Raw genomic sequence first — 13732 nt, 5'->3', positions numbered from 1 at the left:
ATTGTTTATCTCTACAAGATAACATATCGGCAAATATTTGTCTTTATCTCGTCCGTGGTTTCCCCGCCGCGTGATGTTATAATTTATTATTTATTTATTGTTACGCCAAAATACGTAACAAATGTTGACAATCCGACAAATATGTTTGCTCAGATACAAAGATACTGCAGTTAGACAAGATACTCCGCAGAGTATCACCTGATACGTTATCAGGTGAACTCAATGGCAATGCTAAGACGTTAACTAACTGTTTTCGCCAGGAAATCGCCTGCTTCCTTTAATTAACGTTATCAGACTTGAATAAAAACAATTTCAAGTTTCCGACTTGAGCAATAAAAGTTTTGTGGTACTTACTTTAAATGAAACTCCGTATCAAATATAATTATGTGCACTGTTCATTCAACTGTCGGCTGAGTTCAAAATTGTACTTAAAAAAATATTGACAACTGAAAATAAGACATGTTAATACGAAATTTCACAATTTTTTAGCACATCACGAACTTGAAACGTTGTATGTCAAGTTAATTACGAAAAGCACACCTATACCTATATTATGCAATGAACATACTCGTACATACCATACCTATCGGTAGCCAACAGAGTCCATAGTCCTTACATCCGCCATACTTGTTGAGTTCAGAGAAATGTTACTTTAATATGATAAGCAATTGGTAATAATGAGTCGATTAAAACACAGACTTTACAGTGACAGAGTGAAGTGTCACCATAAATATCAGATTCCTATGAAAATAAACGTTTATTATAGTAACTCTTCCACACTCTTCACCCGACACCAGTACGTCGTCACCAACGATTGAAACGTCTGTCTGTGGGTTAGCTGAAGACGATGTCCAAGATACAGCGAAGTGAAAAGAAAAGCAGGAAAGCAGACCCCGTTACAGTATCTACGGGACAAACGCTAGAACACAATGAAGATACTAGCTCTCCACACTACGTCACTTCAAACTTGGTGCAAAGTTAGGTTAGACGGACTTCATCTATAGATCTCATGGTTATTTACTTAAGTAAGTGTAGTGAATGTAAATGGGCTACGCTGTTGCTTTCCACGTTCGGTTCCACGAATCTCGAGTCGAATCCGTTTCTAATTGAGTTAATTGCCGCTTCTAAGCGACGCCGCGTCGATGTAATTCAAACAACCGGGGCACCATAATAGGAATAATCCTTCCATTTAGCTGTATCATTAATGAGCAATTGTGGCTAAAAGCACTCCTGTGAAACCTAAACATATAATAATTATTTACCGACATATTTGGATCTGTTCAAGGATCACCGACAGGGGGCGTATGCTATCTAATTACGTGTAGGTACTTCCTTGAATTAAATGACCCAATTTTTTACGAAGATTATGACAAATCTTAAGTCTTCATTGGCTGGCTACTGAACTGACTGCTACAGCCTGCTTGCCTGCCAACCTGTATGTCGTAAATGCAACTTCACGCAATAAATACGACCAATATTTCTATTTGGCAAAAAGTCGGTACAAGAAAACGGTCCATTATTTATGACATTGCTTTTCTTTTTGGCTGTTTCGGAGATATGATTATTCGTTACACAAATTGCTTTATTTTTCGGCAGCCCAGTTTTCAAATGGGTCGGTTTGTTATTTGATACACACAAGCTCTTTTAAGGTGGGTACTTGTAGCTAAAGCCGTAACTGCTATTACAAGCCGAATGCGACAAACGGTTGCGAAAATGTTCCCCTGGCAACTAGCAGCTATTTCCTCGACGTTATGATATCCCATACAGGACATACCTAGTGCCATTCAAGTAGCAAGACAAGAATATTTCTGCTGGGCTCGGTGTCATATCTGATGAAGGGATTGGACTATTATATGTGTCTGTATGTATTTCAATAGGCATTGGGCAGACTTTAAGGCCCTTTCATCGCCGAATCAAAGCACCACGTAATGCACACTGATCGGGCAATAGTATTAATCTCCCACCGAAACCGTAAAGACAGGGACGAATCCAAAACGAACCTAATGCTCCAAAAATTGTTTAATATAGGTCACATGCCTATTAAATTGATTGATCACGATTATTAGCGTAACGACATTTTAAGCTGACCTCTTTCGCTCACGCCATCTGTTCGTGTGTGTGGTGGTGACACACACCACGAGATGTCTGTGTGGTGGTGACACGCCACGCGGAGAAAGGCGACCTTTGGCGCATCTCCGTTGTGTAACCTGCGCAAGAGTCGATGCCGATACGCTGGTAATGTTTATAGAAACGCGAGGTGTTTAGTTGGACGCAAGCGCAACTGTGTTGTGATAATTGGCTTCTGCCGTGACAACGCGTGAATGTTGCACGGAAGTCAAACAGGACTTAGGATCAATTATAGTTAAACAGTGACTAAGAACTCCAGTGCCCGCGGGTGGGAATATTTTAATAAAATCAACTTGGTGTGGTTTCCTAGGTATAAGTCTTCGGATAGTTAGTACTTATAAGTATCGGCTATGTTTTAAATCTGTGATGCGCGAAATTTTCATAATGACTGTGATGAAATAACTACTGTGTACCACAACTGCAATCGATTAATTCGATTGTACTGCAACTTTATAATGTATCTTGTACATATGTAACATGTATGTTCGTGTGTATCAAATAGATACAGTAGGTATATCTTATCCTCTGGCGTTCTAAGGCCCAGTCATACAAGAAAAAACCCAAAATTTCACAGTTAAATTTGAACCGATAGCGTAGGAAAGAGAGGTGATTTTTCTTTATTTGAATAATTAACTAAACAAAAGAAATGCAATTCTGTTCCGTATGAAAATTATTTAAATTCAGGAGGCTAATACGCGACGATAAGCGTTCAACAAAGTTAACTAACTTTGAATGGGGTTCACAAGTTTTGGGACACAGTGATCCGACTGCTTAACTATGTTGCAGCTATATTCAATTATACATGTAGGTATTTACGCTTCGGATAACGACGTTGCAAGCTGTACTGCTCGACGCGGAGGATGGCACTGACGACTTCCTTGTTATAAATAATGGCGCTGTCACGATTAGAATGTTCTTTCACATCGTCACTCATTTTATCAAGGAGCCTGACAGTCCTCGCCCGCGTCGATGCTGCAAACAGCAATGTTGCTAGGTACATGTGATCTTCCTCGCGTTGTACAGGCTTATTGCCACGGCTCATCGGATGCTAGCGGAGACTTGGGTGAGGGGTCCACCTAGCAACTAATCCAAAGAAAAACTAGTTTTTACGAAAGCGACTGCCATCTGAACTTCCAACTCAAAACGTAAACTAGGCCATCTAGGCCTTATTTGGATTAGGCCGGTTTCCTTACCATCTTTACTTTCATCGAAAAGCGACTGGTAAATATCAAATGATATTTCGTACACAAGTTCCCGAAGAGCCGCGGTTTGAACACATTGAACCCGCGACCTCCAGATTGAAAGCAATGTTGCTGAATGCAATCCTAAGAATAACATAGAGCTTTGTCGAGTGGCAGCCGACTGGAGGGCCGGCCGACGCGACGGGTGGAACAGGTTCGCGGGCGTCGACCCGCGCCCGCGGCCGGCCCTGCGCGGTGCGCGCGCGCATGCATAAGGGTCTCCCCAAACTAGTCGACGCCGTTTCGGCAAATCGCGTACGGAAAAAGCTTTATGTCAACGCAATAAGAGCGAATAAGTCGTAAATCGGCTCGGCCCACGCGAAACGACGTCTTTCGACGGGAAAACGGGGTTTTGCCGTAAAGCTGTTCGCATTCGTACGACGCTGTTTGCAGCCTACCGCACACGTTCGCATTCATAAATCTCCTTATACCACCGTACGGTGCCGGAAAGAGTTGAACGGCTCCGATCACGGCCGAGTACCTACGATAAGGACCGGTCAGAGCTGGCGGAAGCCGATCAGCGTCTTCGACGGCCGAACATAGCTGACGACGGCCGAACAGAGCCGATGACGGCCATAATAATCGTAAAACATTTTTGGATCGAGTCTCAACCGAGGATATCGTAAATTAAATTCACCTTCACTTAATCTATATTGCCACAAAGAATCAACCCACGGTCGCCTCCGCTTTTGCTGCTGTTCTAGCTCTTCCAACAAGTAGGCTACGATAAAAATGCTGGTAAGCCTTTTTTTCCATGCCCGTCGTCTACGTAAATATCCATCATCACAGGTTATTATATAATATGTAACAATTACCAAGGAAAATAATCTTACAGGTCTGTTCAATTTCAAACTCAGGTTATTACTAACAACCAGTCTCCAAAAATGAGATTTACGATTGCCGATCACCCGCTGTCCTACATCTGTTCGTCGGACTCAACGGCTGTACATGTGCTGTCTGACGTCTCGACGGCAGGACGGAGCACGGGAGAGCCGACCGTCGCTTTACGACTGTTGCGATAGCAAGTCGCAGGCGATCGGGCGTCTCTACGGCCGCAAGGAGGATGAGACTGCTAAACGCAGGTGTCCAACCGCGGAGACGGTCGATCGGCTAAATGCGAATAGTGTGGTGTAAAACACTCGGCGAAAGCCGACTCCGCGTCGACTGGTTTGGGGAGACCCTAATGCGACTTCCGTCTGCCCGACTATACGAGTAGATCGACCTGCGTTCTAGACGGAGCTTGTAAAGCCTATATCGACTGGCCAACCAGATGGGTAGAACAGGTTCGGGATAAGTTTTACAGCTTGTATTCACGTAATGATTACAAACATTGACAAAAAATCTAAAGCTAAAAATTGGCTGTGTGGTATATAATGCAGGATGCAATTGAGTATACGTACGGTGTAGTATTTTCCAAGCAAATGAGCGCCTTTATAATTGCTTCTAGTGTTCCCAAAGATAACGCATCTCGTCTCGAGCCTCGATGCAGTGGCGTGAAATCCTTTACAAAACGACTAACAAATATGCTTCAAAACATAGTGGACGACTTCTTCTCAATATAAACGTAGTCCCCATTTTCCTTCCTGGATATTGGCTTTATGGAAATTGTTCTACAAAATCCACTGTATATGTATTAACCATGGCTGTGCCTCTTCGTTGGACCATTTCAGATGATTATAAAAGTTATAGGAGCAACACAAATTCCATATTTTTTTATAAGCTCTCACTCTTATAATAATTAAAAAATCAAAAACAATCAAAGGAAGGGGTAAAGTTACGATGACTTTACATCAAATCACGTAAAAATATTGTCTTTAATGTTAATATCCAGAGAGGAAAATGGGAACTAAGTTTGTATGGAGAAGCGGCAGGCTCCCCTTTAGTCTTAATGGAAGAGCGTGCGCCCAGCAAGCAATTACAGTGCTCCTGCGCACACATGCACGTAATTGCCGGCTCTGTGTGATCGATTCAATCGAGACGACTCTTTGTTTTTATAATGTTTGCCAAATCGTACGCCATCATCATTAGCCTCGCTTAGGTCCTCAAGGCTAATGAGTTTCGTAATCAGCGAAATTGTGAATAACTATTAATGTAGTAAATAACAGGTTTAGATACAAAAACAGATAACGTCTGTCTACAGAATCAAGGCCTGACAGACTCTCATGATGTTGAAGAATTAGGTATCTAAAGTAACACCTAAAAATATTGAATACAATGTAAGTACCTTTTACAAATAGTTTCAGTTAAGCGTGCGTAGACAAGATGCCAATCTTTAACGCTCCGCAGCGAACGAAATGCAACTGTCTCTGTCGCACTAATGGGGAAGACTGATAGAGAGATTACTACGCTACGCAATGGAGCGTGAACGATTGGCATCTTGTCTACGCACCAAGGTAAGACTTTGGGGCAAGAAAAACATTTATATGGACAATTATTAGTTAGAGATACTTAAAGACATTAAAAATTAAGTAAATTACAATACTAAAAATAAAACTAACTTTAAAATATTTATGTAGAAGGACTTTCCTCATACGGTTTCTCTTTCCCCGAGAAAGTAAGGTTAGGGCGGAGGTTACCAAATTCGGGATAGGTTCAATCCTGGCTTTCCACTTTTAAACTATGTTTTTCTTACCCCACTTGCCTTTAGTCTGTTTCTGTCCCCGCGCTGAGTAATCCTGCAACTAAATATATCGACACAATCGAAGATTAACAAATCTTCAAAACGAAGATTGTAAAGAACAGATTGTTAGAACCGCCAATTGAAACTTTGATGCCTTGTGATTGTGGACATCCAGGGTAATAACCGCGAAAATCGAAGTTCGTAAATTTCGAGACACTTTCTCTGTCACTCTAATTACGCCTTAATTGGAGTAAAAAAGAAAGAGGCCCGAAATATGCTAACTTCGGTGTTCGCGGTAGGCCCTTAAGACATAAATATTAAATACCTAGTTAAATTTAGACGGAAATCTTAGAAATACTAGATTCCGCGTCCTCTACTATGTTGCCCTTGCTGTGGCTGTGACAATCAGTTCAAGATCTCAGTCACTGCCACGCGACTTTGTTTCCTCGTCTATTGTTGCTTGCGAGCTGTGACACGGAGACAATAGCAACAATTTAACCACTCGTAACGCTCTAGACAGGAATTAACAAGGAAAAAGTTATATCAATCAAGGTAACATCATCTGATGCAAGACGTCCAAAGGCCTCAACATCGGCTTTCTTAGAACTTTGACCAGATGGTTGGCCTCATGTTGACCTACTTTTTCGGGGGCTTTTGGACTGTGCCACATTGCTTTCGGTACTCCACTCGAGAATCTTCTTACCTTAGCACTAGCAGACATCTGTTGTATTTATCTGTATTATGATTATGATGGCGATCTTCAGTGAATTCATCATCATCTAATTTGCTTGCTTTAGAAACTCTGAGCATAGCTCACTCTATTTCATTGCCCTTTGAATGACTTTCAGCCTTCTTAATGACACCGATATTGTAAACTACCAAATGGGTATCTGTAAAAACTGCGTTATTTTAGGTGAGAAGACAATAATTTACTGTGGCTCTCGTAGACTGTCCGCGAAAAGCATCATTGGCGGGAAGGCTATATCATCGGTAGTATCAATCAGTAGTAGTTTAGGATGCGCAATTGCGCGTGGACATCAGGTACGCGCATGCAGCGCACGTCTAGCGAAGTGCCATCAAGCCTCCGATCCGAGCGATGATCATCAGGATAACTTTGACGTCAAGGCTACTAAGCAAAGCCTATACGTGTTCGTACTGATGTTTAATTTATGCTTAATCTTACAATCGAGTCTTACGCAAATAATGACTAAATAATTGCCGTCACACAAGGAATAATTGTGTACGTAGCCACACTGAGAATCGGACCCTAATAACTTTGTCTTATTGAAGTTGAAACTTTAGGAAAACAAAGTTTTTCTAACGTTTCAATCGGTACGATATCCTGCATCCTATCATTATTACAGTACAGTAGGTACAACAAGTAATCTCGATCACTAATAAAGTAAATGTACATTTTGAATTTATCCGTGCACTAAGTGACCTTGATACATGTTTATTTGAAACTTTGAAAGCCTTACACTAGCCCGATCTATGATCTAATTAATACTGACCCCGTCAGGTAACTTGTCACGCATAATAGACTGCAACACATAAGTAACCATTTGTCGACCTTATGTCGTCGCAATAAGATTGAGGAATGGTCAATGTCGATATACTAAGTGCATACATAGCTAGCCACAGATAGACCTTACCTCGTCGATATAAGATCGACGAGCAGTCTTTGTGTCGATATGATAGTGTTGTGGGCAGTGATCAGTTACCGTTGCATTCCTCTCAGCGCCTGCGCCGGGGGCCGCGCCGTTAGCGCCGCGGGCGCAGCAAGAAGCGAGCTGCAAGCAAAAACTTCAGGCAAAAACAGCGGAGAACAGGGACAGTTAAATTTAGATGGCTTAAATATAACAACTATATCTATGTCCCTTTTGCGCGTCAATCTTTGTCGTCTGAAGAACGTCTGTAAACCCACGTTGTTTACGAAGCTTTGATTTCAGTCGTGTACTACCGATAGACCAGCTTTGTCCAAACTATGGATCGCGACCCATAGGTGGGTCGCGAGCGAATATTGAGTGGGCCAAGAAAAACAAAGATGAACGTATTATCTGTAATTTCCACCCATGATTATGAAAACATAACTTTGATGGCTACCTATTTCGGGGATGAGATGAAAAAGCGGGTCCAAAGAGTCCGTAAGTAAGTACATGTGAGTCCCGTATTTGGCAGTTTTTGTTAGTCGGGTCGGAACCCATGCACTCAACTTTGGGAACTACTGGCATAGACTATTTATTATCCTCAAAACTGCACTAGCATATACATACTCATACTCATTCTCATTATTTATTGGTAATAGGTGATTACATGTCAACTTACATAACTAGTACAAATAACATAATAAACAGGAATTAAAATTATAATATAATTGTGTGTTGAACAGATAATAAAGTAACTGAATAGAGTTTGTGTAAGTTGCTCGATCTAGACCGATTTAGCAGTGATAAACAGTGATCGGCTTTTTGGTTGCACCTTGGGGTAAATGATAACGATAATTGCTTATTTAATGTGGTATATTTTATATATTATTAAATAGCATTTTCGAGCAGTTTTAAAGCTGTATCCTTAGTACTATTTCAACTGCATTACACCGCAGTGTTGCATTCAAAACGCCAACCACTGGTGATAAATAGTCAAAGCGCTATAAACGTCATACCGTATTTTCATAGTAATCTGTCTTTTATGGTGACACTCCCACACTCAGTCGCCAATTTTCCGCAGAATTATCTTGGGGGCTTCGACTGACTGTTATAGGAAGTGGCTACCTAGATAACCTACCTATTAGATAGATGTTTAGAGTAGAATACTAATCCGTGCTGCGTTCACCTGTAATTGGGGGCGCAATCGTAATTAAATGTACTATTAGTCTATAAGTTGTTGTTGACACTGTTGGTGAACCTTAATTTAAAAAAAAAAAAGAAACAACGCTGGCGTTTATATTTACTTAATAGATGTTTTAACTAGTATTCATCACGCGATAAACCATGATGTGCCTTTTGAAGTGTGAAGAAATATATAGTTCTCACGCCGTACACGGCCTTTCTCGGCCGGACGGTTGTACTCGTACATGTCGACCGGGCACCTGCCGGCAGCACGGCAGCGGCGGCCGCTGGTGATCACAATAATTAACAATAATCTCATCCCGTTCGCTGACCGACTGACCGGATTACATTCAGCTCATTTATCTCGTCAACTCCGTGTATTCGTACATACGTTTAAGAGAAATGTTTGTGAACTGTACACGACACATTATATTAGAAAAGTTACAAGTTCCTTAAAAATGTTCTTCTTAAATTTTATTTTTGGCTGCTGATCGTTTAAAGAAACAGTAGATTCAGCTGACCACGCTGTTGCTCACCAAAAGCTTTACGTGATTGATGGCTCGGCGATACAATCGGTGCAAAAGGCACAGAGAAACTGATATCTGAGAAGGTCCCGTTCTAATAGGGTTGTTTCCATCTACAAATCTTAGGGCAGAATAGTATCCCAATAAATTCTTATGGATTATAAGAATATGTTAAACTATCTTTAGTGGACCTCTAATGAGCATATTTTTGTAAATATTGAATTTAAAATATCTTTAAACACACGTCACGTGACCCAAGTGGAAACGACATTGAAGATTCTGATGACGTCACAACTCTCGGTTGACACTGGGGTATAACCGCGAAAATCGAAGTTTGTCAATTGCGGGCATTTTTCTCTGTCACTCTAATTACGTCTTAGTAAGAGTAAAAGAGAAAGATCCCCGCAATATGTGATTTTCGGTTTTCCCGATAGGCCCCCCCGTTATCTGTTCTCAGTACATAATTTAATACTCAAGCCGTAGCCATTTTGGTGGTGGGCAATTAATTGAAGCTTCGATATCTTCACTAAAAATTAACATTATAGAAATGCTAAAGGATAATGAATACTTTATGATTTAATAAAATAACTCAATTATTGCAGAAAACATATTTTATTAGTTGGTTAGAAACCCACACGCACGCATACACAGCTTGCCCACCACCTAAATGGCTACGGCTACGGCTTGAGTATCAAATTATGTACTGAGAACAAACAACGGGGGGCGTTAGTGTTACGTGTGTACATAGTTATGTGTCAAACCGTAAACTATGACGTCACACAATTGTCAAAGAGCGTTTTGGGCGCGAAAGCATGTGTCAAAATATATTTTATTAATTTAACATATTTAAAGTCGTTTATAAGGTAAAGTTAAATTTTAGGGCAACGTTTGGTGAATATAGAACGTACCTATTACAAGCGTTTCAAAAAATTGGAAACAGCCCTATTCGAAGTCGTTGAAGGCTGACCTCTTTACTAAAACCTTTTTTCTACAGCTCTTGACACTTGACCATTGACACGTAGCATTATGAGCGCTAACAAGCAATGCCATGTATCATGTATCTCGCGTAAGAACCGTGACCCTCAACCACCGCGCTGCCACGAGTGTTGCCACGGGACCTCGATCCTGAGGGTGCCTGTCTTCTGCTAGTGATAAACGACAAACATGTCGACGTCGGATCCGGTGTGCCAACCCGCCCCGTCGGACGCGGGTGGAAGAACATTTCGGTACTCGTAATAAAAATGATGTGTAGGGAAGTCGTAAACGGCCGTAACCCAATGTTCATTTCATTACAAATACAAATACAAATACAAATAATTTTATTGAAAACAGTATAAGTACAGTGTTAGCACTTAAAGACTAAGGATTAAGGATAAGGAAAAGTTTACAAATGCCTGAACTAGGAGTTCCTGTGTTTCAGGCAGAATAGGACCATATTAATTAATTTGTAATTATTCACTTAATTATAATTATAAATAGTACACAATAAAAATCTGGTAGGGTGATAACCTTAACAAAATAACTTATTTAAGTATTCTATATCAAAGTACAGTAAGAAATCATTTTACGACTATTAGTAAGTTCTCTGTATCATCGTATGTCATTTTTTGAAGGGCGCGTCGTAGAATATTCTTGTATATTAATAAGTTATTAAGGATTATTTATTAATACTATACAATACCGTCGTCGTTAGAATTCGTTATGCTACACCATTTCACCAATACTATATGTTGCGATCAATCGGATCCACTCACTCTGAGAGCATTCCATTCGACTTCTTCGTACGCTTGCATTAATTCATGCCTCCATAGTTATGTATGTACACGCACATGTACAATGTACAATACTCTGCCTGATTTGTTTGGCCAGTCAAACTAAAGTATTAAATATAATTTACCTAAATATTTGCCCGAAAGTCATCGAAGTGAAAACCAATATTAACATGATCGTGTTGCGCGTTCCAGGTGATGCGGTGTGCGGGCGGGGTCCCGACGCGGCTGGCGGGCTGGCGCGGCGCGCGCGCGCTGCTGCTGCTGGTGTGCTGGGGCGCGCTGTGCGTGGTGTGGCTGCCGCGCCTGCGCGCGCCGCCGGCCGCGCCGCATCACGCGCCCGCGCGCCAGCTGCTGCAGTCCGACCCCGCCGCCTCCACGCCCGCGCCCTCGGTCACGCCCGCCGCCGCCGACGCGCGCCTCACCGAGGACCAGCTGCGCGCCGACGCCGAGCGCCAGCTGCCCTCGCTCCCGCTCTCCTATTGGCACAAGCACCGCAACGATAAGAACAAGTTCTACAAGTCGAAGGACTGCGCGCCGTTCCCCTCCGTATTCGACCTCGAGTTCCACAACACGTATTGGCAGACGTTGCGCTCGAGTCAGGGCGTGTTTCATCTTTACGGCGCTTATCTTGACGCACGAAATGCCTCGCGCATTGGCCCCGCCGTGAGATTGTTGGCCGTGCACGACCGCATCAAGCCGACGCTGCCCACTCACTGCCAGCTCTGGTTCGAAGAACGACCCGACCCTGTTGTTGTGCGCGTACTCGAATACAAATACGTTTGGAACAGCAAGTGGGGCAACTACCGCGATGGCGTGCTGCAGCCCTACTTACTAGCTTGTGTGCTGCCGGCGGACGTGCGCGCGCTGCGGCCCGCCGCCGTGTCGCTCGTGGAGAAGCCGTGCGACCGCGCCACCAACTGTCTGCGGGTGCACTTTGACGAGCCGCCCGACCGCGCGCAGAAGGAGTTCGCCGTCTGCGTCAAGGGGCTCGACTTCCAGCACGAGGACCTGTCCGTGCGCCTCGTCGAGTGGATCGAACTCGTGCGGCTGCTCGGCGCCGACAAAGTGTTCTTCTACGAGCTTCAAGTCCACCCCAACATCAGCAAGGTTCTCGCCTACTACCGCGCGCGGGGGATAGTGGAGAGCACGCCCATCACGCTTCCGGGCGGGCAGCCCAACCTGCCGGGCCTGCAGCATATGTATCTGAAGAAAAAAACGACGCACAAGCGGCAGATGGAGCTGGTGCCATACAACGATTGTCTGTACCGACACATGTACCAGTACCGCTGGCTGGCGCTGCTGGACGTGGATGAGGTGATCGTGCCACTGCAGGACCCCGACTGGAGCTCGCTGTTGAAGCGCGTAATGCCGCTGGCCGCCCCGGCGGCCGGTAAGCCGCCGCGGTCGTCGTTCCACGCGTCCAACGTGTACTACCTGGACCAGCTGCAGCACGGCTGGGAGCCGGGCGCGCCGCGCTACATGCACATGCTGCAGCACGTGTACCGCACGCGCAACTTCACCAAGCCCGGCCAGTACGTGAAGGCGTTCCACGAGACGGGGCGCGTGCTGGCGCTGCACAACCACTTCCCGCTGGCGTGCCTGGGCGGCGCGTGCTCGTCGTACGCGCTGGACACGAAGCAGGCACGCCTGCAGCACTACCGCGCCGACTGCGTGACGGCGCTGAGCAAGTCGTGCCAGGAGCTGCGCGCCGAGCCGGTGCGCGACGCCGCGCTGTGGCGCTGGGCCGACCGCCTGGTGCCGCGCGTCACGCAGGTGCTCTCGGAGCTGGGGCTGGTCCCGCCCGACGCGCCGCCGCAGCGGTGACACCGTCTAGTCAGACGCCGGTCACGAACCCGGCACATACTAAATTAGCCACAGTACGCCCCGTGCTCTAACTATATTTTTGTAAGCATTTATTTTCTATTCCTATTTATTGTATTTGTAAATAGTTGAGACGTAGACGGTGACGTACATGCGTTGTGACACATTTTTGTGACTTGAAAGTGAATATTGAGATATTCGAGTATTGTGTATAAGTATTATAATTGCGTCCGTCGGGTGGCACCGGCGCGATGGACAGAAACAAATGGACTATATAAGTATACGAAGAAGCGCCCGTCCATACCGAGGACGGCCGTGGCTCGGGCGAGCGATACCGAGCGTTTAGAACAGTCGAGAACAAATGTATGCCAGCATTTTGTATGCAATTTGTTGGAATAGTTAGGTGAATATTGAAATAGATCCTATAGCAGAACGGCAGGAGTTGAAAATAAAAGGTAAATCCTCGCATTAACTTGTTTTCATTTACCCCACATTGCATGGCTTAGTAATGGAGTAGCCAAAAGGAACATCAAATGCCAATTAATTGCGATGTAAAGTTAATCATTCTAAAGGTATGTCTGTGAATTTACAGTCAGATGCAGAGAGTGGTAAACCCCCCCCCCCCCCCCCCTGCATAGACTGATTGTATGCATACATACCTCGTGACAAAATTACAAATAAAACCACCTGATCTGTAAGGATATTTATGTATATTCTCTTTGTCACACTGGTGAGAATTAAAGAAAAGAAAGATTGCAAAAAAAACTAATTTCTAATCAACAACAACTACTAGACAACT

General features: G+C 43.8%; 1 protein-coding gene across 1 annotated transcript in view; it reads left to right on the top strand.

The window, feature by feature from the left end:
• LOC133529278 (uncharacterized) overlaps window positions 1-13401 on the top strand; it is a 60609-nt gene extending 47208 nt beyond the window's left edge. The window contains exon 2 of the mRNA XM_061866975.1: window positions 11305-13401. Coding sequence (XP_061722959.1) covers window positions 11308-12936 — 1629 coding nt within the window. The 5' untranslated portion in view covers window positions 11305-11307 and the 3' untranslated portion in view covers window positions 12937-13401. The remainder of the gene's footprint in view (window positions 1-11304) is intronic.
• Window positions 13402-13732: the final 331 nt, after the last annotated feature.

Source organism: Cydia pomonella, chromosome 20 (assembly GCF_033807575.1).
Source record: "Cydia pomonella isolate Wapato2018A chromosome 20, ilCydPomo1, whole genome shotgun sequence".
NCBI lineage: Eukaryota > Metazoa > Arthropoda > Insecta > Lepidoptera > Tortricidae > Cydia > Cydia pomonella.
The sequence above is the reverse complement of the archived record's forward strand: the minus strand, read 5'-3'. Positions and strand labels throughout refer to the sequence as shown.